This window comes from Microtus ochrogaster, chromosome 6, assembly GCF_000317375.1.
Source record: "Microtus ochrogaster isolate Prairie Vole_2 chromosome 6, MicOch1.0, whole genome shotgun sequence".
Lineage (NCBI taxonomy): Eukaryota > Metazoa > Chordata > Mammalia > Rodentia > Cricetidae > Microtus > Microtus ochrogaster.
In genome coordinates this window covers 40,965,199-40,990,893 of record NC_022013.1, presented here as the reverse complement: position 1 = coordinate 40,990,893, position 25,695 = coordinate 40,965,199, and the positions used below count along the sequence as shown (strand labels likewise).

General features: G+C 48.2%; 1 protein-coding gene across 3 annotated transcripts; it reads left to right on the top strand.

Annotated features, from left to right (window-relative positions):
- The first annotated feature begins 1,216 nt into the window (after window positions 1–1,216).
- Window positions 1,217–21,723, top strand: Fam107a (family with sequence similarity 107 member A). Of its 3 annotated transcripts, none has more exons than XM_005348517.3 (4): window positions 1,217–1,415; window positions 18,033–18,210; window positions 19,670–19,826; window positions 20,605–21,723. In XM_005348517.3, exons 1-4 carry the CDS (start codon window positions 1,337–1,339, stop codon window positions 20,701–20,703), a joined length of 513 nt encoding a protein of 170 aa, XP_005348574.1. In that variant the 5' UTR covers window positions 1,217–1,336; the 3' UTR covers window positions 20,704–21,723. The 3 variants fall into 3 exon arrangements, with proteins under 3 accessions (XP_005348574.1, XP_013202319.1, XP_013202318.1); XM_013346865.2 differs by lacking the exon at window positions 1,217–1,415 and adding an exon at window positions 8,845–9,028; XM_013346864.2 differs by lacking the exon at window positions 1,217–1,415 and adding an exon at window positions 8,848–9,005.
- The last annotated feature ends 3,972 nt before the right edge of the window (window positions 21,724–25,695 follow it).

Here is a 25,695-nt window from a genome sequence, read left to right as displayed (position 1 = left end):
TTTCAGACACAAATTTCACAGATTCAGAACTGGCTGGATCTTAAGTATGGTCAAGTCACTTCATCTGCTGAGTCTCAGTGACTTCATCTCTATGCGGGAGGGAAGACTCACACCTTAGGACTGCCCTGAAGAGAGACTTGTATAACAGAAGCAGTGGAGAAGAATCGGTGTCTCGGGTCGGACCATCAGAATTTGTGTCCTAGCTCCATGATGAGTGACCTCGGAGCAGTAGATTAGCCTCTCTGAGTTTTTGTTCCTCTCCTTTGTAAAATGAGAATGCTAAGAGGCCCCACTTAGAAGGATTATAAAGGTAAAGGAACTAGACCACAAATAGTGCACACTTTATATTCTCTTGTTTTATTTAGATGCAGTGTAGCCCAGTGCAGGCAAAGCGGAACATTTTACATATTCCACATCTGCCCAGTGAATGTTGCCCCATGAGTCTCCATACTCTTCCATTGGTCTTCTCTCCTGGCTGTTTACAGAACACCACAAAGCCAGAGAAATCAGTCGTTCGGCATCCTACCAACTTCTCCCTTCAGCTTCCCCCTACCCCAGCAAAGACCCTACCTCTCAGTACCACTTAAATCTTTGGGGAATGTTCGTTTTCTTGCTTGTTTGTTGAGACACCTTTCACATAGCCCAGTCTGGTTTCAAACTAGCTACTGAGGGTGATCTTGAGCTCCTGATCCTCCTATCTCCGCTTCTAAAACTCTAGGATTACAGGTGTGCACTACAATCCCCGGTTTTAAGCCGTTGCTGGATCTCGAATCCAGGGCTTCGTTCAAGCAAGCACTCTGCGAACTCAGCAATATTCTCAGAGTCCAAAGTATTGGTGTATAGTGTTTGCTCTGAACTCAGCGGGTTCTAAACACTTCACCTATCCGCCTGCCAAGCCTCACCTTATAACCCTGTGGGCCAAGAACTATGTATGGCTCTCCACGCATCTCAGATGAGGGTCCTGGTCTTTTTCTCTTCACCAGCCCACTGGAAACAAATGCCAGGAACGGCGCTTCCGAATCCCATACCTGCTCACAGCCTTCATAGGGGCCAGAAACCAAGAACGGGGTGAAGTGGGCAAGAAGCCAGGCTGGAAGGAGGCCGGCCGCGCTCCATGTGATGCTGCAAAAATGTCCAGAGACGCCCGCTGTGCCCTAGCTGCTCCGTGCAGAGACTCCCTGTGGCCCCGGCCCTCTAACACCACCGCAGTGTCTCAGGAGCCTACAGTAACCAGATCCCTGGGCGGGCGGGTGGAGCAGCCAGGCGCGTCACTATCACCGAGACGCTGCTCAGGCCCTCAGTCCAGGCTCAGCGGTGGGGACACTCAGCTCGGGGCATGGCGCAGAAGCTGGGCGAGTGGTCCAAGGTGCCCGCCGAGGCTACCGGGCTGTACCGGGCGATGCTGCTCAGGTCGGGTAAGTGGGAACCAGCGGGACCGCCCCCTGCAGACCTCAGCGCCCCTAGTACTTCCTTCCCTTGGTGCCCAGGTTTCTTCCATCCCATCATCTCAGTTTCGACATTTCTCCATCACTCCTTTTCTTCTCCCGTCTATTGTCTTCTTCTTGGGTGTGGAAACAGATGAGGGTACACAAAAGCAGACTCTTGCTTAGACACCAAGTCCTCCCTGCAGAGGTTCTGCTAGATCCCTGTCGGGATTCGTATCTGGCAGTGTCCTCAAGAGCATGCAGAGAACAGACCAGAGTAGGAGGTAGGTCTGGCAGCAAAGCGGGAATTCCGCGGAGGAAGAAAGCCCTGAGTATTGGCCCTGATGTCCCGTAGGTGGTTGCCCATGACGAGGGGACAGCATGGTCCAGGCATCCCAGAAAGCATTTGCTAAACGTGGGCGCGTATAAATTGGGAAGGAGACGTGAGGCGGCTTTTGAATTTTGAGGATGTTGTTGGATGACAGGTGTTCATCTCTAATTTTTTTGTTGGCTTATGTGCGGATAAGCCCTGTACTTTCTGCTCAGGACACTGCTGAGGACACTTTAAACGCCTTTTATTCAAATAATAAAATAAATGACTATATGGTCAGCATAAAAAAATAATTTGGAAAAGCGTCGAGATATAGAAAAAAAAGGAGAAAATGCCCTTAGTGAGGACTTGGATGCTTTTGTCTGGAACTGAACTCCGGGAAAGAGTTTGGGGAAAGGTAAAAACCACTGGGACCCCTGCCCTCTTAAGGAAGTGATTCGAAAATGTCAAAGGACTTGTCTTCCTGGCCAGTTGCCTTCTGCCCGGGGAAGGAGCGGGTCTCAGTCAGTGGCTGACTATGCCACCAAAAGTGCTAAGGCGGCGGATAGGTCAGAGCATTTCGCTGTAGTGGCGCCGCCGACGTCCGCCTAGAGCTCTGGGGGATCCGTGTTGCTGCGCCCCGCTCCTACCGTCGCCCAGATATCGCCGCCCAGCTACCCGTTGTGAACTTTTGAACAAGGGTTCCCTTAAGCCCCCAGACAATAACTGGCCAAGGTTTCAGGACCAACAGCGCCTTCCTGGCGGAGGGTCTGAACCCCACCAGCATAAAGCCAGCAACTCCCAATCAAAGAATCAGATTTCAAACCTCAAAGCTCGCCGTTGGGGAGTCAGTTTTCCTAAAGCTGGCGGCAAGATTCCCTAATCCGAAGACCTTGCGCTTTCTCTAGCTGAAAGAGCTGCTGTGAACTGCCGCTCTCAACTTTCAGCTCAGCAAGGACAAGTCAGAGCTTCAGGGTCACAGGCTGGTCCCCTAACTATATCACCCAAGCCAAGACTGAGACAGAAGCCTCCCTGAGGACTGGGTGCTTACTAATTGAGCACTCACTAGAAACATCAAGTGTTGTCTAGTTCCACTTTCTTGGTTCTGCCAGGACCCACTGATTATCCTCTCCATCTAGTGAGTAAGTAGACAGTTCGAGGGAGCAGCAAGAGCAGCCCTTAGTCCGCTACGGAATCTCCCACCTACCTCAGAGGCAGAAAACAGTTTCAAACTCAGGGCTACCTCTCCAAAGTTCCAAAGACCCTTTCACAGGAGTCGCATACCAGATATCCGGCATATCAGATATTTCCATTACGATTTATAACAGTAGCGAAATTACCGTTGTGAAGTACCAATGACTTAATTTTATGGTTGGGGGTCACCACAGCATGAGGACTTGTATTAAAGGGTCCCAGCATTAGGAAGGTTGAGAATCACTGATTTATACAAAGAGAGGACAATTGTTCCCATCTCTGCAACCTAGTGATGAATACATCTATGGATATTTGGATGAGAAACGAAAGGGCAGAGCTTACCCCATAATCCTCCTAACTACAAACAGCCTCTAGTCTATCCCATGCCTAGTTTACCTGTACATCTGTTTCCTAACGTATCCCCAGTGTTTTCACTTGAATGGGAACTTTAGTGCTGTCACATGAGGTATTACGATAATAGTGTCACTTAGGCAGGTGATCTAATTCTCGGGCTGAGGTTTCCCTACCCTGTGCTCTGTTCATCAGAAGAACAACTGTCCAGTTTCAGAGATGAGGAAGGCATGTTGAAGGCCCTCTAGCGGTACAGCAGTGGATCCCAGGTTGGTGTCTGGGCTGACACATATACTCATAGCCCCCTGTCTGGAAGAACTCACTCTGTGATAGAGCTCACACTCAGTCATACCTGGAAATCTACTGTCCCTCCATCAAAGTCTACCTGGCATGTTTTACTTCCACCCTAGGGAGGAAGGCTTCTGTCTGGAGCCTGGATAGCAGGGTACCTCTTCAGGTGTCTGTACTCCTTGTTAGCCACCAGGGGGCAGAAAAGCCTCTATTTCACTGTTACTCCCAGGGAACACTGCATGAAAGAATTGAATCTTGGTACAATTTGAACCTCACGTAAACAACGAAGAATAGTTTATTCCAAGTAGCTCCAAAGATAAAATGGATGTGCTTGTAAAATCCATTGCATATCTGAATTAAATTCTTCCAGGAGCGCTGCTCTCCCCCACCACCAGCCCCCAGGCATGCAACCATGAATTTCTGAAATTTTATGGTTTACTATGATCTGCCCATCACACAGACATACACATGGGGTGAGGGGAAATGTGAGAATATATCCTGATTTGTCTCCCTGCAAGGCAAATAAAATAGGGTAAGGTCGCTCTTAGAGTCCAAATTCACTATGCCAACGGCATCGGGTTCAGAGCCAGCTTTCGGAAAAAGAACTCTTGGTTCTTGCGGCCCTGGCCCACTTCCCATCTTCACGCTTGAAATCCCTTCCCCGGGGTAAATGTCTTCCAGTTCAAACTTGGAAAGGCAACTCTTCCCCAATTCACAATCACCGGCAAGCTTCTTCCCCTGCCCCCGGGATCCTTTCATTAGAAAATGTTTGGAGTGGCCAGAGAGGTGGCCAGTTTGATCCTAGGACTACTTTGTGGACTTCTTTGGAAATGGAGGCTCAAAAACACAGGGTCAAGGAAGAATATTCAAGTTGCTATGGAAACTTCTCTGATGTTTGTGGGCCCATCTGAATTGCCTTTGGAGCTGAAGAAAACTAAGCTGAAATAAAAGGAGAGTGTTTGGGGAGGTTTTTCCTGCGCTACAGCAAGAAACGCCCCAGCTAGCTGCCTTCCCTGGGCTCAGGACCCTTCCCTCTCATACTTTGAGGGGACGGAGTGAACGAACGCAGCAGCAAAGCGTGACAGTATCCTTCGGTCTTCCCATTGTGGGGCTGCCCACGGACTTCTAAAGCTCTTTGTTTCAGAGGAGAGAAAAAGCAGGGGACAGAAAAGCAGTGACTCCACCTTGAACCCTGAAGATTTCTGGAACAATCTCCCTGCTAGATTCATTTGCTTAAGGGCCCCTGCTCTCCCATACTCAAGTCAAACAAACATGACCCATACAGGATTCCAAACCGACTCTCAGGACAACTGCTTGGGAAGAGGTGGCTTTCCCCCATACTTTTGTGTCCGTACTGCTTTTCTCTGACAAAAGCAATGTGTGGATGGGTTTGCTTGGTTTTTAAGCCACAGACATTACAGAACAATAACAAAAGACAAGGGCTTACAAATGCATCATATCAAATAGTAGTTTTCAAACTTTAAAATACCAAAGATTCCCCTAGGGAAATATGCTAACTGGACCCGGCAAGGACCTCAGTGATAGATCACATATCTAGCATGCCCAAAGTCCTGCTGTTGAGCCACGGAACCCACACACATACACAAACTTCCTTATCTAGGTCCCATCAAAGGTTCTGATATAGCACTCTATGAGCATGTCCCAATCCTTCTGTTTTTCGCATCCAGAGATGCCTAGCAATGGTGGTTGAGATTTACTCCCCTAGAAGAGGCCTAGCTGAAGGACTTGTGTACATAGAAGTGGGTTCTCTATGTATGAGCTTGTTTTTTTTTTTTTTTTCGTAAGGAAGGGGCATCATTGTGGGTGTGCTTGTCCCCTACAATGTGAGGGACAGTTTTTACAGGTTGGCATGGAGGTTGACTGCACCCATCATAAGGTGCTGCAATCTCTTTTATTGATGGCTGTGGTTCTGCTTCTGCTTGCCCATCTCCTGTGCAATGTTACGAGTACTCACACACGATAGGAAGCTGCTTCTATTGCTTTTAAGACCATGACAATTTTGAGTGAGGTAACCCAGACCCAGAAAGACAAACATCATATGTACTTACTCATAAGTGGTTTCTAAACATAAAGCAAAGAAAACCAGCCTACAAATCACAATCCCAGAGAACCTAGACAACAGTGAGGATTCTAAGAGAGACATACATGGATCTAATCTACATGGGAAGTAGAAAAAGACAAGATCTCCTGAGTAAATTGGGAGCATGGGGACCTTGGGAGAGGGTTGAAGGGGAGGGAAGAGGCAGGGAGGGGAGCAGAGAAAAATGTAGAGCTCAATAAAAATTTATAAAAACAAAAACAAAAGATTATGACATGACAGAAACATGATGTAAGAACATTGCTTCCCTTATAATATCCAGGGATAAGGAACAGGGATAAGATGAACCCAAAATCACCCCATTGCAGAGACCTACTTCCTTCCTCTCACTAGCCCCCCCACCTTCTGATAGCCTATTCCACTGTGAACCCATCGGTGCGTTGATCTATTGATGAAGGTAAGGCCATCACGACCTAGTTACTTCTGAGCGGCACATCTGGAGACTAAGGCTTCAGCACTTTAGCTTTTGTGGGGAACACTTCATGTCTAACCCATAGCCAGCATCAAAGTATTGAGACAGAAGCCACGACAAGAATAAGGTAAGGCTCCTCTTGCCGGGCTGCCACCCCCATGGGTGAGCCTGTTGGGTCTGCACCAAGTTGGGCTGTGCCAAAAGCCTTAGGTAGAACACCATAAAGAGTCCTGGCCACACAGTGGCACTAACACCTAGCACTGATGTTTCTTGGCCAACTATCCTTGGCCATTCATCAAGCAGGGCTTTTTAGAAGAGTGGGTGAATGGTAGGAATAGTGACCATGGCTGATGTGGGGACTCCAGACATAAACAGAAGCTGTCAGAGTCTTTCCCTAGGACCCTTAGAGCCTCAGTTTTCAGAAGGCACTAAGGGTGGTTTTGATGGGCTACTGAAATCCACAAAGAAGCACCCAGTTCCTTCTCTGTTGAATAAGATAAGAAGGAAAAGAGTAGCAATAGTAGTCAACAAGTCCTTTGTTTTATTTAAATGAGGTCTCCTGTGGCCCAGGCTGGCCTTGAACTGGCTGTGTAGCTGAGGGCGGTCTTGAACTGCTGATCTTCCTGCCTCTACCTCCCCAGTACTGGAATCACAGGTATCAGCCACCACACCCAGTTTTACGCTGTGCTGGAGACGGACTCCGAGCATCCTACAGCTGAACTACACCCCCAGCCCCTGACAAGGCTTTAGTCCTCCTATTCTACTAGGAGAATTGTGAGAAACAAAGCCGCCAGGGTGGGGAGCTGGGGGAGGCTACCATTCCAGGAATTTCCAGAAAAGCAGAAGTTGGGAGCAACAAACACGGAGGACTATACATTGTTTCTAGAACACTGTCTTCTGCCTGAGTGCCTGAGAATGCACAACTTTAGGTTTCTATGGCTTCAGAGTGCTTGAAGTACCCTCCCACAGGTCCGTTTTCCAGGTCCCTCCATCTCCCTCCTTCCTCACTGCAGCTTTCCTGGTCTTCTGCTACTATTCCCAGCTCATTCCCACTCTAGAGCCTTGACACTAGCCGCCCTCAGGCTGGCAATCTCTCCCACATAAACAATAGCCAGTTTCTTATGAGTCAGCCTCTGCCATGCCCACCCTTCCCAAGCTCTAGATCACTGCCCTTCTCATTCAACCTTGCCTTCTGCACAGCCATGCATCACAGATTGGTGTTTCCTTGTGTGCCTTCCTTATCTGCTCACTCTCTCTGTCTCTCTCTCTCTGTCTCTCTCTCTCTCTCTCTCTGTCTCTCCCTCTGTTTCTCTCTTTGTCTCTCTCTGTCTCTCTCTCTGTCTCTCTGTCTCTCTCTCTCTGTCTCTCTGTCTCTCTCTCTCTTTCTCCCTCCCCTTCTCTGAAAGTGGATTCCCCAAGGACAGGGGTACCGTCTGTCTCCTTCCCATCATAAATCCACTTAGGTCATGACAGGAATACAGTATATACTCTGTAGATGTTAGCTAAATGAACAGATCCTGTGGCCAAAAAGAACCCCAAACTGCATGGGCAATGCATCTGCTTACCATGGTGTGTGCCCTGGTCCTAATAGTTCCTGGACAACCGAAGTTCATGAGAAAACGAACTGGGATAAATGCCTAGTCTCACTGGCAGGCTCTGGTCTCCTCACTGAAGAGCACAGGATAAGGCCAAAAGCAGGAACACTCCCAATGCTCGAGAGGAAGCTAGTTCAGAGGTAAGGGAAAGGTCTCTGATCTACAAGCATGTGGATTTGCTTTGGGGTTCTGCCCATGTCCTCAGCTTCATTTACACACAGTCTCATTGAGACCAAGAACAAGCATGGATATTGGTGCCCTTAGCACATGACAGTTCTCTCTGTAGGGTATATTAGTGAACACCATCTCATTGAGGTTTCATTACCCAGCCACAGAAACCAAAGTACAGAAAGGGCTGGGATCAGGTCAGGTCTGGGTATAGACTCCATCAGCTACCTTCCTCCTGCCTACTACATCCTGCTGCTGCTTCTTTGAAGATCCAGGTATGAAGTTATATGTATTATATTATACAAGCTTTGTTCTTCGTTTTGTTTTTTTTAGGGATAGAATTTCTCTGCTTAGCCTGGCTGTCCTGGGACTTGCTCTGTAGACTGGCTGAGCTCAAACTCAGAGATCTCTCTGCCTCTGCCTCCCAACTGCTGGGATTAAAGGTGTGTTCCGCCACTACCCATGTATGCATGGATTCTTCAAACCACCCACAGGTGTGTTCAATGTAGTTCAACAGATTTGTAAATGACAGCTTCATGTTACAATGTTACTGACACCTGTGCCTGGAAGATGGCCAAGAACTGGCTCAAGGTATAGCACCCCAAGAGACCCTTCTAAAGAATTCCTTGCTGCAGCAGGGAGCGTGGCTTCCCACTCCTTGAGGGAAGTGCTGGAATCCCCTCCCATACAAACAAGGGAAATTCCTTCACAGCAGCTAGAAGCCTTCTTGATGGGAACAAAGCTTGGCATGATTCATATTCCTCACCAATATGACAAAACAGGTATTTATTTGTGCCTCTCAATCAGGGTGGCTTGGACATGGTGTTCTGAGCCGAGGACATGGCCACTCACCAAGTGAAATAACAGTTTCTATAGCAACAGTTCCTTTTTATTGATATCAGAATAAACAGGAATGTAAGACTGCCTCCCATCTAGGGAGTTTAAGGCCCGCCCTTTGGGGGCGGCTGCCTCAGCCCTGGGACCTTCTTAGGGTTCCCTAAGTCTGCGAGCTGCAGAGGAGCTCACAGCTCAGACACTGCTCTGAGACTCCTGCCTGTTCTGTCCCAAGCTGTCAGGCTGTGTTCTGGGAGAAGGTGGAGGGACGGGGAGCGACCTGGGAGCACCTGAGCAAGCTGTCCTGGTAACTGAACCCTTTGAATTTAGGTACCTAAAGACTCTGCCTCACTGGGGTGAATGATAAGGGGTTAGGAAGTGGGGGTGGGGGACAGGGATTGAGTGGGCTCTCAATTACAGTTCTGGAGCCTGGTGGATCTTTTGCTTCTAAATACTGGGAGTAATTTAATGTCCGCTACAGCCTCTCCTAGATCCATTATTACACAATAGGGGTGTGTGGGGTTATTGAAGAGGGGGGGGTCAGTAAATAATCCACAGATAGACAAAAGCTCGGGTTTTATATGCAATGAGAACACAGAACCTGGGTTTGGGCACCAGAGTTCAGCTCAGATTCTTGTTCCTTTGACCCCTGGCAATGTGATCTGGAGAAATCAGATGGCATCTTTGAGGTTGGGTGACTTGCTCCTAAGAAGGGGTTGCCCACCTTCTCAGTTTATAGGCAGTTCAGTGGGTCCAGGGCTAGCGGTAGTGTCCACCTTGCGGATGAACTTGGCTTTAGCATCCCATGGTACAAGGCCAGTCTGAAACTAGAGAAATTAGGCCCTAGGGAATTGCACATCACTATAGGCTGCTCTAAGCAGGGTAGTTTCTAAGTTTGAGGCTGTCCCCATGCATAGGTTTCTGGGTGATTTGGATCCTGGTGGCTTTTTTAGCCTGAAGGATGGTAATCCCTGCAGTGATTTCCCTGAGCCAGTCTCAGATAAAATGGGCTGGCACAAGACCACATGGTTAGCAGGATGGGAGATCTGTTCATGCTGGTTCCTGCCCAACAGCATGGTACAATTCCTAACCTTGCAAAGGACCCTGTATGGCTAACCCTTCCAACCCAACTCCCCTTCTCACTGCCTAGAAAGTTCCAGTGAACCAAGACAGAGAGTTGAGGAAGCCAGTCTGGAGTCCTCTTGTTCAGATGGACAGGCAGCTTCAAGGTTGGCCTGAGGCTGCAGGGAGACCGGGAGGTGTTGCCAGATGTGTTCTTAGGCTACCGGCCAGTAAGCCACAAATGCACGCCACCCGCAGGGAGGAAAGGGCAGTCAGGACACGTGGTAGCCAGCTTGTCACTTTTCTGAATGTTCCTCCTTCCCTTGCCAGCTTTTCTCAAAGCCTCCCTTCTGAGGCTATTGATGCTGGACCAGGAAGGTTTGGGGGACGGGGGTGAAGGCTGCCAGGCCTGTGGTTTCAAGTGGCAAGGTAGCGCTAGCATTTTTCACAGGCTTCACTGGCTTCCGTGTTCTCAGCTGTCAAAGGGGCTCAGCTGCTTCTCCCATAGGTTTCTTGAGCATACAGAGAGAGCAAATGTAAAAAAGTAAAGTAAATCTGCTCTACTGAGTCAAAAATATGCCATTTGTGGGAGATAGTGTCATGGTAGAAAGAATACTAGGTTTGGAGTCCAAAGATCCTGGCTTTGCTAACTACCCAACATGTATCTTGGCATAAAGGGCTTTGACTTCCTCAACTATAAAATGAGTTGCCTTCAGGACAATCATGAGATTCAGACCAAGTCCCATGCTCACCCCAAAACGTGCAGGACAGGAGGCTTACAGTTTGCCTTGGGTGGGCCTTGCTAATTCAAGTACTGTGCAGAGTGCATTGGGCACACCGTACCCTTTTACACTCCAATGACCTTAGCGTGGATGCCATGACTTCCGCTGGTCAGAGGTCAGAGAGCATGGCTTATTTGCCTGACTAGCTAGGCCTGCATGTTACCATCTATTGCCTTTGCTTTAACTGTTGGACATTTGACTAGACCCAGTGTCATTGTTGTAACAGAAATAAGATAAGAACATTGAAGATAGTCGGAAAGCAGACAGAAGGGACATTAAGACAGTAGACAAAGCTAAGAATGTAGCTCAGTTGGTCAAGAACCTTCCTAGCATGCACAAAGCCCTGAGACTGATCTCTGGCGCCTCATTCATGGGGCATGGTGGCTACACTATAATCTTAGTACTTGAGAGGCAGCAGCAGGACAATCAGGAATTCCCGGTCATCCTTGGCTATAGAGCATGTCTGAAGCATATATGACATATATGAGCCCTGCCTCAAAGAGGGGTAGGAGGACCTTGGGCATCAGCCTTGGTCCCACAGCTGTTTTCAGTATGAACTTGACCTGAAGTAAGATTATCATTCTCTTCTGTCTCTGCCTTCACTGTCCGGGAAGGGACCAGGGTTTGTTGTCAAGGCTACTGTTCCAACCCAGCTGTGTACACCCAGAACCTGGCTCAGTCTCTAGGAAGCAGCCTGGGACCTCTTGGGGAGAACCAGAGGTCTCAGTCTCTCTTCTTCACTCTTATCTCCTCGGATGCCCCCTGAAAGAGGTCAGCCTCACCAACTGTTCTCTTAGAGACACGCAGGCCACTCATTTAGCTGACACTTCTGGCTGCAGAGCTTCCTGCCCAGAAGATGCTCCTCAGTCTTCCAACACCAGGATTCTCCAGAGGAGGATGCCTGGGTTAAAAGCCTAAGTGTACCCTCAACCAGACCTGCATGCTGTGACTGGCCAACCATGGCCAGCTAGAGTCACTTGGCTGGAGCAATGAGGCCTGAATGTCTTCCTCCCTCCCTCCTTCTCTCCCTCCCTCCCTCCTTCTTCCTCTGGTTTTGCAAAGGCATCTGACTATTGAGTCACCCAGGAGTTTTCAAGCCTCTCAAACACTAAGATGTACCCCTAAGCTACTGAACTGGAATTAGGATGTGACTCCCCTGGGGACCCCAACATTCAGCAAATGTTAAAATTTAATGACTTAATGATTATCCCCTCTTTAAAAAAAAAATAAGAGAACTCAGTCCTAAGGCTACGATCAGGTTGTATTTAACAGGGATCTCAGCTAATAAGGTGGCCACACATCACTATTTCTGGTTTAACCTGAGGGAGTTGAGGCCTGAGAGTGAAACTCACAGGCTGCTTTGCCATCTCTGTCAGCCCTGGGAACCAGCACGGAGCCTTTGGACTCCAAGCTAGCCATTTGCCAAGAGCCTTGTGAGCATCCGCAGCGTCCTGTTCAGAAATCTTCATTGATTTGGGAACAGAGCTGAAATTCAACTCAAGGTGTGAACGGCAGATACTTCCATGTCGCCTTTAAGGGTATTGGCCACTTATCTCCTCCTTCTCCAGCCCTTCCTCTTCCTGCCAGCTCATTTTCTTTCAGAGCTAGCCTGTCTAAAGCCCAGTTCTTGGCCTCATCATGGCCATATCCGGAATGGTGTTAGATTGCTCAGAACCGCAGCAGCTTTGGGAGTGACCCCAGATTTCTACCCAAGGTACCCAACATGACCTCCAGGATAATTCAGATCTTCTTCTGCTTTGGAATTCTACAGTGCCCCATCAAATACCCAGAATAGATGGCTCCTATCAGCAACCAGGGCTGCCACCCTAGTGAGGCAGGTTGTGACCACAAGGGTCCAAGGCCTCCAGTGAACAGCATCTTCCAGGAGAGGACCTACACAGGGTTTTCCACTCGGAAGCCTCGTCTATCAAATTAAAAGGCTAGAAGACTCATATTGCAGCTCTTAAACCCTGAGGGTTCCCATGAGCCCTTCTTCACTCTGTACACACACACACACACACACACACACACACACACACACACACACACACACCTACTGAAGTTCAGCATTTAGAGAGGTAAAGGCAGCTTTCCCAGCTGCAGCTGCCCTTTTAGAGATTCCTGCCTCATCATAGACCATAGATTTAAAAAGAGTGGACTCCCAGAGAGACCCTTAAGCCAGGAGTAACCACTGATAGACCTGGTGTATGAGGTGATCCCATCTGCTGCAGGGCCCAGTACAAAATGAAGAGCTCTACTCTTTCATGTGTATGGGGTATTTCAAGACAGTGACCACAGAAGGGTAAGCCAGACAAGGCTTGTCTTCCCAGAAGGACCCTGGAAACCAAGACTGCGGGGGTGGGCTGGGGGCGAAGATGGAGAGCCAGGCCAAGCCAAGGTTTCTCTGGAATGTGATGGGGATGGAAGGAGCAAACAGAAGCAGCCCACTGAAAGGGAAGGAAATAAAAATTCCTAAGGCCTGTTGGCCATTTCCCCTACACGGCAGCCAGCATGACCTTTCAGAAATCCAATCTGACTCGCCCTCTCCCGGACCTGAAGCCAGCTGTCCACCCTCACGGCGAACACTCCACCACCGAATGGCGCCTCTCTGGGCACACTGTGCCTTTGTGTTCCCAGAACAGACCAGGCTTGTTCAAGGTGCGGGAGCCAGACAGCTGCTCCCCAGGCCTGGAGCAGTTTCCCCTTCGCTCTCAATGCTCACTGGAGCCCCACCTCCTCACAGGGGCCCTCCCCAGCACCTGGATGAACTTGGTCCCATTTGTAATCGTTAGAGCAGGGCCCCCCACTTGCTTAGCTCCCTGCTGGGTACCTAATGCTACCATAATACCTGGCAAATGAGAGGAATGCAAGCATCTGATGATTGTATGGCAAACATTATTTCATATATTCTCAATGTCCATTCCTATCGTGTAAAATTCTTAATTCTTTAATTCTGTGTAATTATTTTGTTCTGCCATACAACTTGATTTCTCTTCTATTGTTTTACTGGGGATATAGGTATGTCCTTTTGTTTTGTTTTGTTTTGGATTTTTTTGGTTTTTTTAGCAGGGTTTTTCTGTGTAACAGCTCTGGCTGTTCTGGGACTCGATTTGAAGACCAGGCTGGCCTTGAACTTACAGTTATCTGCCTGCCTCTGCCTCCTGAGTCCTGGGATTAAAAGCATGTACTGCCACAGCCCAGTTATGTCTTTTTAAAATATTACTATTAAATAATTATATTTAAAATAGTATTGTTACATAAATGTCCAAGAGTTATGCAACTTATTTCTGCTTACTGTCTTACCATGTCAGCAATATACAGCTAGTTCTTTGAAAGGTGACGGAGCCGACAAGAAGCGTTCTGCACTGGGAAGACTGGGGCCCGAAGAGGGTGAGGGCAGAGGAACTAGCCAGGGAGTCAAGGGAGACACTGAAGTGTGCTGTGATGGCAGCCTGGACAGCATGGGAGCTGGGGACATGGCGAGTACTACAGAGAACTGAAGACTGGAGAACTCAGCAATGGAGTGGATAGCAAACGGGGATCTTAAAACTCCAATTCGAATCAAAGCATTCTGGTACATTGGCTGTCAGAAATACGAGCCCATCAACTAAAACAACTAATCCCCCTTGGTGGGCACGGTGGTAATTTTCTAATGTTCCCTCTTAAAGTGACTAAAGATGCCAAGATGTAACTCGGACGGTAGAATACTTGTCTAGCATGCATGGAGCCCTGGGTTTGATTCCTAGCCTGCTTAAAACCAGGCGTGGTGGCATAGGCTTGTACTAGTAGATAACAAGTCCAAGGTCATTCTTGGCTATAACACAATTTTGAGGCCAGCCTGGGCTACATGAGGTCCTATCTCAAAAGCAAATAAATAACTAAGGTGCTTCGAGACCATTTTAAGAACCAAAAAATTAGAATATAAGCTGAAAACAAATTGACTTATAAGAAAGATACAGAGAAAGAAAATAACGATTCTCATTTCAGAGATACTTCTGAGCCGGCTGTGGTGGCGCACGCCATTAATCCCAGCACTCAGGAGGGAGAGACAGGGGGATCTCTGTGAGTTCAAGGCCAGTCTGGTCTATAGATCAAGTTCCAGGACAGCCAGGGCTACACAGAGAAACCCTGTCTCAAAAATCAAAGAAAAAATTGCTTCTGAGACTGCTAATCCAATCAAAAGCGCATGGCACAGGGCCTGAACAGATCCAAGCCAGATGAGGGCCCAGTGATGAGAGGGGAGTGGACGCAAGCTCTCATCCTTAATCAAAACGCTATCTCCAATTGATAACTGCTTGCAAAAGAAAAATTAGTGTAAAATATGGAGTCTCAATGGGTTTATGAGCCACACTTAACAGAGGCGCCACCCCCAGCAGTGGAATGCCATCAGAAAGTGAACTCAGTAGTATTTCTGTAGACTTTTTGTCTCATATCAATTGATTTGCTTGAACACTCCATCTTACTGATCTTTTACTTGTATAGAGTAGCTTCTGATTTTGTGTTTTTAATGAGTTTTGTTTTTTTCATGTAGATGTATGTGTGTGTACATATCTGTGAGTGTCTGTATTTCTTGGGCTGTTTTCTTTATTTTTATCCAGATTTCCTCTAATTTACCCATTTGTTTTTCAAAGAGATGAGGGGTCTCTGTGGGTGTCAGGCAGGAAGCAAACCATGCAAGGAGATGGGAATGAAAACCTGTTGCAGACTGACTTATCAACCTGGATCAGACTTTGAGGGGTCTAATGCCAGGTGGTTCACTGTCAGCATATTTAAACACAGTACAACTTGGGGAAAGGTTTCCAGGCAACAATCAGCCCAATTCCAGGTGCACAAATAAAACTTAAGGTATGGCTACAGTGAGACTCTTTTACAGAGTACATGTGGTCTTGAGGGTGGGTTCTACAGCTAAAAGGCCTAGTGTCTAGTGTGGTCTCTGACCGACAGCACAGAAGTCAGCAACCATAAAGTACTTGTGACAACCTTTCTAAGGATGGGAAATGGTGTAGGGAGGAAGAGTCTGGAATATTCATTCTGGGGAATTAGGGTGAGATCTGCCTCCAGAGATAGCAACAAGGTCTCCGGGTTGTTAATAAATCCACTCTCAGCTCTCTGGCTGCAATGCAGATATTCAATTCGCATCTCCTCCATGAGGAGACACCCCTGTGTGATTAACACGCCTAGTTCTCTTAGTGTTTCTCTATGAGTACAAGGACCTCTGTGCCCCAACAAAGAGCTAGAGGAAGAAGGCCTGGAGCTGGGTGAATTGGGAGGTGGGAAGAAGATGTTGGAGGGAAAACTGTGATCGGAATATATTGTATGAAAAAAAATATTTTCAACTTAAAAAAGCGGATATTTCTCCACTCTGACACTTCACCTGGTTACCACCAGAACACCTTCGGGAGATTAATGCTTTTCCTTTGCTGGGGTTGAAGGTAGAAGCAGGACAACCTCATATTCAAGGTCATCTTCAACTATATAACAAGTTCAAGACTAATCTAAGCAGAGAGCCAGATCCAGAGAGAGCCTGGGACAGAAAAGAGGAGACCAAGAAGGTAGAGTCTCAGGATGTGAGATAGGGCGTGCTATCTCCATTGCCGCATGGAAACCAACTTAGGGCTAAGGATCCCCAAGAACAAAGCCTTAAAAGTTTTAGCACCAGTTACTAACGAACATTAGTGCCTACTGCGTATTAGACCAGTCGCTTGCTATGCCCACCACACAGAACATGCTCAACTCCACCGGCTGAAGCATGCTGGCTGGGGTTGCTAGTGCTACAGGGGTGGAGGCGGGAGGGCTGCAAGGTCAGCACCAACAGGGTGTCGCAGAAAGACCTGTCTCAGAGAAGGGGTGAGGGTGCTTTTCTGGAAGCTGGGCTGAGGGACTCAAACCTTTCACCCAATATTCACTGTAATTACTCAGAACCATGAACAGCCAGGCAGCAGCTATCCCCTGTGACTACAGGTTTGTTAAAGAACTTTGCTCTGCTCTCCCTTCCCCTCCCCTCCCTTCGCCTCCTCTCCTCTCCTCTTCTCCTCTTTCTAAAGCATTTCAAGAACAGGGACCTGTCTGTGGTCCTGAGCCTTTCTGCCTGAATCTGAAGTACACTGACAAAGTTCCAGTACCAAGAGCAGTCACACATGAGAAGAGATGACAACCATCCCTTTGTAACAGGGGTACGGCAGCCCTTGCGTTTCACATACTACTCTCTGCTGTGGCAAAGGCGGAAAGTCTCAGCCCTCCCATCAATTTGGGAACTATGGCTAGGGAATGGGACAATAAGGGGGGATGTTTTGTTTTTACCATATCTAAATTGTCTTTAACAACTACAGATTACACACACACACACACACACACACACACACACACACCTTTTCTTTTTCTAGTACAAGCTTATTGAAAGCAGAAACACAAATATAATCCCTTTGGTTTTGGTTTGGGTAATTTTTTTTTTCTTCTGCCAGTGTCCTATTCACTGCCAGGGTTACTATTTCTGTGATAAAATACCATAACCTAAAACAACTTGGGGAGGAAAGGGTTTATTCGCCTAACACTTCCACATCGCTGCTTAACAACAAAGGAAGTCAAGACAGGAAATCAAACAGGGTAGGGACCTGGAGATAGGAGCTGATGCAGAGGCCGTGGAGCGGTGCTGCTTACTGGCTTGTTCCCCATGGCTCAGTCTGCTTTCTTATAGCACCCAGGACCACTTTCTTACAGCCAGCCCAAGGCTGGCACCATCTGCCATGGACTAGGACCTCCCACATCAATCATCAATTAAGAAAATGCCCTACAGGCTTGCCTACAACTCAGTCTTATGGAGACATTTTCTCAATTGAGGTTCCCCCCTCTCAGATGACTCTAGCTTGTGTCAGGTTAACATAAAACTATCCAGCACAGCCAGCCGCAACCCATTTGTATGCACTTTGGTATGTATGTATATGCAGATGTGCGTGTGTGCATATATGTGTAGAGGCCAGAGGTCATCTTCGGATGCTATTCTTCAGGCACTGTCTGCCTTGCATCCTGAAACAGGGTCTCTCACTGGGACATGGATTAGGAGTAATCTCACTGATTAGGCTGGCTAGGCTGGCCAGTGAGTTCCAGGGATCCACCTGTCTCTGCCTCACAGTACTGACACCCCAAGCACACAGCATCATGCCAAGCTGTTTCTGTGAGTACTGGGGAATCTAACTCAGGTTCTTGCGCTTGCATGGCAAACGCTTTCTGAAAAGAAAAGTCCCATAACAAAGTCATATCTTAAGCCTTGGTGATATTTTACTTCTGTGCCCCAAATGCTTTACAAACATCATCTTCAATAGTCATAACAACCTTTTAACCCACGGGTAATGGCTGATTACCCACAACAGAGGGGCAGAAAGCAAGATCCAAATGGTCAGATAGCTTACCCAGGTTTCCCCACTAAGCTGTGCCCCAAGAAGTGGGTAGCACTGTAGACATCCTTGAAGTAACTTCACTGCCCATCACGACAGCTTCAATGTACTCGGAGATCCAGAGGGAGAGGGCAGACATTGGGGGACTCATGGCTCGGCCAGAGTATAGAGAGTCATGGAATCCAGAGCTCATCAAACCCAAGAAGCTGCTGAACCCTGTGAAGGCCTCTCGAAGCCACCAGGAGCTACACCGGGAGCTGCTCATGAATCACAGAAGGTAGGATGGCACCCAGCTGCCTGGCCTAGCAATATCCTGCACAGGCCTGCTGTGCTTAGAGAAATGTTACCTAAAGAGGTTGACCTGGTCATTATCTGGAGCCCCACGGGGTCACCAGAAGAAACGGTGAGAACCCCAAAGCCCCATCCTCTCTCCCAGCCACTTAATGCATGCTTGGATGCCACGGAAGCCACGTGAACTTATTAAACTCCTATCGCATGCAGAGCACCATTCCCAGACCTAGAATACAAAAATAGAGGCCCGGTTCCTTTCCTCCCAGAAGAGAATGAAAGAATATCAGGCCGAGAGTGTGTGCCTTGATGGAGGCTTTAAAAGAGTGTGGGACCCCAGAGGAGGTACTGGAAGGGTGGGGCTGTCTAAATGACTTCATGAAAGAGATGAAATCTGGAAGGCCTAAAGCAGGGAGAGGAGGCAGCCCTGGTGGGAGGTGGGTTGTGTCAGCAGAGAAAACTAGAGCGCACACAGATGTTGTTGGGGTATCAGGCAGCGATGGCTCCTTCACAGCCATGTTCCCATATTGGGCGAGAGGCTGGTAATGAAACAGAAGAGCCAAGGGGAAGTCTGGCACATCTGTAGTCCCCTGGCCCAGGCTGAAGGTGGAGGGACTGTCTTCGTGGCGCCCTCTGCTGGCCAGTTGTATTGGAGCTGGTTGTAATTTCCATTCTGAGATACAGCCAAGATACAGCAGAGTGCCCCTTACACTCTGGACTGTTTGTGGGTTTGTTTTTCCTTGATATTGTAACATTGTCTTGTTCTCAGTTGCTTTGTGTGGTGTTCATTCACTATAGTATCAAAAATACCACCACAATGAAAAACAGCTTCAAGCAAACCGAAATATGTGCTATATAATAAATTAAATTGGAAACTACATATACAGTATAAAATATTAATATATTCATGTACCTTAGTCTACAAGGAAAAACCAAATAAGAAGAAATAATTTGCAAAAGGAGAAATGTAAACGCTGGAAACATTTTAAAGGTCATTGCATGTGACTGATAATCAAGGAAACATGAAAACCAGACGTTGTTTCTTGTCTCCTAGACTTTAAAAAAAAAATTGGCTTGGAAAATGGGGATAAATCGATATCCTTGTAGGGAAATTAACTCGCAGGAGATTTTGAGAGCGCTCAGCCCAGCATCTTCAGAAGCTCTCATAAAATACACAGCAACCACAGGGCACCTGGTCTCTGCTGCCTGGGCTGAAATTCTCCTGCTATAGTTCAAGCCTGCCTGGCAACTGGACACAGTGGCTCTTTGCCTTTCCCTATAGCATGGGACAGCAAGGGTACCCCCCTCTCCCTCCCCCATCCCCCCTCCCTGCCACCGGTGTTGCCCAAATATCATAGGAGATAATGGTGTGGCCGGTGTCACCGAAAACTGCCGTCCCAGACTGGGAAGGCTGGGAAGGGAATCTCCTGATAGCTCCCCTCCTCCAGGGGCCTGGGTGTGGACAGCAAACCCGAACTGCAGCGGGTCCTGGAGCACCGTCGCTGGAATCAGTTGATCAAGAAGAAAGAGGAGGAGCTGGAAGCCAAGCGGCTTCAGTGCCCCTTCAGGCAGGAGCTTCTGAGAAGGCAGCAGAGATTGAACCAGGTGGGTAGGAGGACATCACTCCAGTCCAAGCTCCTCCAAGCCCCCAGGGAAGGTTGACATGATGCCAGGAATCTACCTCTGGCCTGCTGTGTGACTCTAGTACGGTGGCTTCACTTCTCTGGGCCTGTTTTCCTATAAGGACCATTAGATCTGATGATCATCTGCCTGAGAGCAGACGCCATTTGCATTTTTGAGGTTGGGAGTTCGATGCCAGAAGGATAAACAATTGAACCAGGCTTCCCAAGGAGCACCCGGTCTCTTACACTGCCCCCATGTTGGTACAGAGGGAATTCACTGAGATTCCCAGGTTCTTGTGTCCTGGAAGAATTGGCCCGGGGCACGGATGGTGGTGGAGATAAAGTTTATTAAGAGGAAAGCGCTTACAAATGGACCTGGGATAGAGAGCTAAAACATGTCCAAGGCTCAAAACCCCAGGCCACAAGCAGCCTGACCCTTGAGAGGTCATTTACTCATCAACCCCCTGCCCATATCCAGAAATGGTGGGATTAGCTCATGCATACTGTTTTGATAGTGTTTCCTGAAATGAGGGTAATTTTTTTTTCATGTTAATTATGAAGACTCTCTCTCAAGCATCTATTTTCCTGATACCCATCACCACCACCACCACAGCCACCACTACTTTGGGACGGTTTGTAAAACCCACCTCAAGGTGCTTCTGCTTCCCCATGGACAGGACCTTTGGTTCAACACCATGGCTTTTGAGAAGAGAAGCCCTTCCCCCAGCCCTTCCAAAAGCACTCGTGTCTCTCTCTTCCAGATGGAAAACCCTCCACAGAGAGAAGAGGACCACGCCCCTGAGTTCATCAAAGTCCGGGAAAACCTGCGCAGAATCGCCACGGAGGAGAGAGCACTGTAGAGTTGCCTCTATTCAGAGCCTGCCTCTCACTCTGACCCTCCTAATCCAGAAGGCCCTGGCATACCGTGATGTCAGGAAGGCAGACCTGAGAGGCTGGCGATCCCTGGGAAACTGGGGATCCCCGCACCCCATAGGGAGGTCTCTGTAGGGACTTTTCCTTCTGAGCACCTATCCTTCCTGTGCTAAGACGAAGCCACTGCCAGGAAAGACCTTCCCGAGGTGCCCTCCCCAGTCCCACTCACCAAGTGGGCTTCCCCAGCACAAGTGGGAAGGAAGGCCAAATGTCCTTCCACTCTGCCTCGGCTTCCCAACAAGTCCCTGCTTTTGGGAGAAGCCCAGCTCCTGGTGGCGGGAACATCTCAGTTCTGGCTTGACCCGGGGCCAAGGATGCCTTGGAAATCACAGAGCAAAGAAGGGGCCTTTCTGTGGCAAGGAAGTGGGCATGGGAGGTCACAGCAGGCTGTGACCAAGAGGGAAGAGTCCTAACCAAGGCAGCTTCGGGCCCTGCTGGCTTGCCACACGCTGCCGCTTTTTCCCTCCGCACCTGTCCTCCCTGAATTGCTAACCGCATCTCACCTCAGTGCTCCGGCTTCCAGCATAGAACAGCACATTGCCAACTTCACTGTACATACCATACACACATGTATGTACATACATGTACATGTCATACAAACTGGAGAGCCCTGGAAACAGTCCCTGGAAGGTGCGTGTCTAACACACTCCCAGGGAAAGCCCAGGACACTGGCTTGAGTAGATAGCTAGACTGAAGCATCCAATACCCTTGGTTCCCTGGCCTGGAGGGTCCCAGTGCCGGCTCTAAAGTCCGTATTCATTCGCTAGCCATAGCCGTCTCCCCCACCCATACACACAAAACACACACAGGGACCCGTGGCCTGGGAAACTCTAGCCTAGCAAATACAAATGGTCTTGTGATTGTAACCGCCAATCTTCCCTATTTACTGGTGTAACCGCAATGCAATTCTAGCCAAAAAGAAAAAAATAAATCTTAGCTCTTTAACTCTGGAAATACAGATGGTAGTTTGAAGACCCCCGGCCATGGTGACGAAATAGCTTCTTAGAGTCAACAATGTCAGCCACTGTCACCCGAGACTCTCCCCCCAATACCCCCAATCTGATCGTCCTCATCTCTTCTTCCTCCAAAGCCCCTGCTTGTGCTTCTTGTGTGAATCTTTTGCTCCTACACTGTCTTGAATACCTACAGGAAGGCCTGAATCCTTTCCCCTGAAGAATGAAGCCCATGCCTCTGTTTTGAAGCCCTTTGCTGGTGGGAACAGCACTGCCAGAGAAGCGCAGATTTCCCTGTGGGTGTGCTGGGTGCTCAGGCTCCAGAGAACAACGGTGGGAGGGTAGCAGAGTGTGGGTGTGGCGGCAAATGGAGATTCTATCTCTTGCCCTAGTGCTCTTCGTGGGTATTTTTCCAGCTCTCTCGCATGCATGTGTGCATGCGTGCATGCGTGCGTGCGTGCATGCGTGTGTGCGTGCGTGCATGCGTGTGTGCGTGCGTGCGTGTGTGTGTGCGTGCGTGCGTGTGTGTGTGCATGCGTGCGTGTGTGTGTGCGCGTGCGTGTGTGCGTGCGTGCGTGCGTGCGTGCGTGTGTGCGTGCATGTGTGCGTGCGTGCGTGTGTGTGCGTGCGTGCGTGCGTGTGTGCGTGCGTGCGTGCGTGCGTGTGTGCGTGTGTGTGTGTGTGTTCCAGCTGTAAAGGTCTAAATGAAGTGTACCTTGTACCTGTCTTGGGTATCTGCTGGTGAGATGTTATGCTGGTGTGTATTTCTTTAATAAAGACAGTGCTGAGGGTTGTTGCTCTACAGGTTTGTGCGCTGTTCTGACATATAAAGAGAAGCAAGTCAGGGCACCAGGGATAGAGTAGGACCACCCAAGGGTCCTAGTGGTCCCTGGAGGAAATGGCAAGTCACAGAGATGAAGAAGGGCCCACAAGGCAGGTCATCCAGGAGAACCATGGCAGACACTTTGATGCTCTGTGACTCTGTTAGACCTAATCCATCTTTCTCATCACCTCCCCCTAGTGAGTATAAATATAGATTCTCACTCTCTCAGCCTACTCTGATGGTTTGGGTGACCATGTGACCAGGTATGGCCAATGTAATTGAAGTGCAAGTCTACAGGATCTACTAGAAAACCCCATGCTTTGCTGAGAGACTCCCTCTGCTTCTTCCTTCTTCCTGCTTGATTGGGGATGTGATGCCTGGAACATTAACAGTCATGTTTAACCTGAGGAAAAGGCCAAGAGATCCATAAGCCCTGTGATCATTTGACCAAGCAAGTGCCAACAGTTCTCTGTCTCCAAACACCTTGTGAATAAAGATAAACTCCTGCTTCTTAAAGCCACTGTGAGTCTGTTACTCACATTTCCTAACTGACTCTGTCTAGTTAGGCCGTCTATTGCTGTGAAGAGACACGATGATCATGGCATCTCTTACAAAGAAAGCATTTAATTGGGGTAGCTCTCTTACAGTCTCAGAGATCAGAGGTTCAGCCCATTACCATCATGACAGCGAGCATGGCAGCGTGCAGGCAAATGTGGGCTGGAATAGTAGCTGAAAGTCCTACATTTTACAGGCAACAAGAAGTCAAGTGAGACACTGGGCAGTATCCTGAGCACAGAAAACCTCAAAGCCCACCCGCACAGTGACACACTTCTTCCAACAAGGCCATATCCACTCCAAGAAAGACACACCTTCTAATGGTGCCACTCCTATGAGATTGTGGGGGCCAATTACATTCAGACTACTACTACAAACACAAAAGGTCAGTCTTGCCTGCCTGTCCAGAAATCCTTGTAAGCAAGGCTAACAACTTAATCCCCTCTTTTCCAACAGAAACTTCTTGGGACTAGTTCCACTGCAGGGCCTGTATCCTCTTCTGCAGACACTCTGATGCTGCCCACCTGATCCCAGTCTGGAACTGGAATTCTTCATCATTGATCCCACTCTCTGGTGCCATGTGTTGCCTTTCCCCGGATTAGTGCACAGACCTCATCCCTGTCGCTGCCTTTGTGCCCCCCCCCCCGTGCCTCCTCAATAAAGCAGCGAGGTCAGCCCTGCTACAGTTTTAAGCAGATCTTGCCACCCTTCACAGAGCCCTCTGCTGACTTTCAGGGGAGGTTTCAAGCAATCTAGAAGGTTCTATGTGCCCAGCTCCCTCTCTACCCTGACCTTCAACTGTGGCAGTCAGCCTGGCCTCCTGCACTGCCCAGCAAGCTCCACCTCACTGCCTGCTCCTCAGCTGCTACTGTCCAGGAATAGGCTTTCCTCAGGAGCCAGCAGCCAAGATTCATTTTCTTCAAGGTCCCACCCCCAAATCTTTCAAAAAAAAATAGAGCTCCAGCTGAAATATTGGCATCTACATCCTACAAAAGTAGGTAAGCATGGACCATCTCAAATGCATCAAAATGGTATACCGATCATTTGGAACCCCTGGAGCAACTATTCACAGGCGTCTACCCAAGCACACGCACTTCAGGACAGCTATGAAAGTAGCCCAACACAAAGCCATAAACTTACTTAAAACATGAGATTTTCTTGGGTGTAATTTTTCTTCTAACTCCATTGTGTGGTTCTCCATCATGAACTGCAGATGGTAACATACATATCACAGTGTCCAAAGGTTGGACCTCCCTGACAGCCACAGAAAGGGCCATTTAACAAGCAGGTTAAAGGTTCCATGGGGAAATAGTTTTCCCACAAAACACCAGCACCTGGGCTGTCCCGAGCCTGAATAAATAATTTCTCTTCCGCCACCGTATATGGTCTCCCGGATATCTTCCAGTGACATCTCTAGTTTACTGCCCCAAGTCCAGAGATCTATGCCTCAGCAGACTTCACAGGCTAGTGTATTTTGTATGGAAAGGTGTAGAAGCATCATGCTTTAGTCATTTCTTCACACTTCACTTTCTTGTGGAAATGCTCACGGGCGTGGAAAGGTAATAAATGGTGTGGGTTTTCTCTTCTGAGTCTTGTATTAACTCAGTTCCAACTTCTCCACTGTCACTGAAATTCCAATCAGCCAACACTGTGTTATAGCCACAGCCATCCAGGGACTTTCAAATCTGAGTGACTAAGACCCAGGAACACAGATTCCAGTTACCCCAAGCTCCATGTACCCCAGCTGTAACTCATTCTTGTAAGCAGAAGGAAGTAGCTCTGCCTTCATGGGCCTCGACAAAGCCTAGTACTGCCACTTTTTTTTAAAAGATTAATTAATTTATTTATTATGTATACAGTGTTCTGTCTGCATGTATGTCTGCAGGCCAGATCAGAAGAAGGCACCAGATCTCATTTCAGATGGTTGTGAGCCACCGCGTGGCTTCTGGGAATTAAACTCAGAACCTCTGGAAGAACAATCAGTGCTCTTAACTGCTGAGATATCTTTCCAGTCTCACCTCCACCTTTTTATATGGTAGTTTAAATCCTAAGGAGTGAATAGTAAAGTTGCCTTTCTGCTGTTATCGGGTTTACAGGAAATGAGATCCTTTCTCACTGGCCCCCAAAGCTGTTAATCCCCGTTTTCCAATTTCAAAAATCAAAACCTTAAGGAACCAGACAAGGAATAAAGGACTCCAAATATTTTTGGCATTTCTAGACTTCAGTCAAGACAGAGCAAAGGACATTTTTGGCTTTTGGCCAAGGATATGATCAAGACCCCTATCTCTAAACATTCTCTAAAAATTCTGCGTCATTTCTATCTTTCTTTTTTATCATTCCCTACTGTCTTAGGGTTTCTATTGATATGACAAAACATCATGCCAATACACTGGACACATGGAGAGTCTGAGTTTGCAAACTTGGGTAAGAATAAAGGCTCTTTGCTTTAATATACAGGACTTGGTCTCCTACTTGGTTTTGGGGGGACTCCGGATCTGGGCATAACAATCTACACAGTTAAATTCCAGGACAGCCAACCTTTCACAGAGACCCTACTTCAAAAATCAAGGAGGCAGAGAGAATGCACT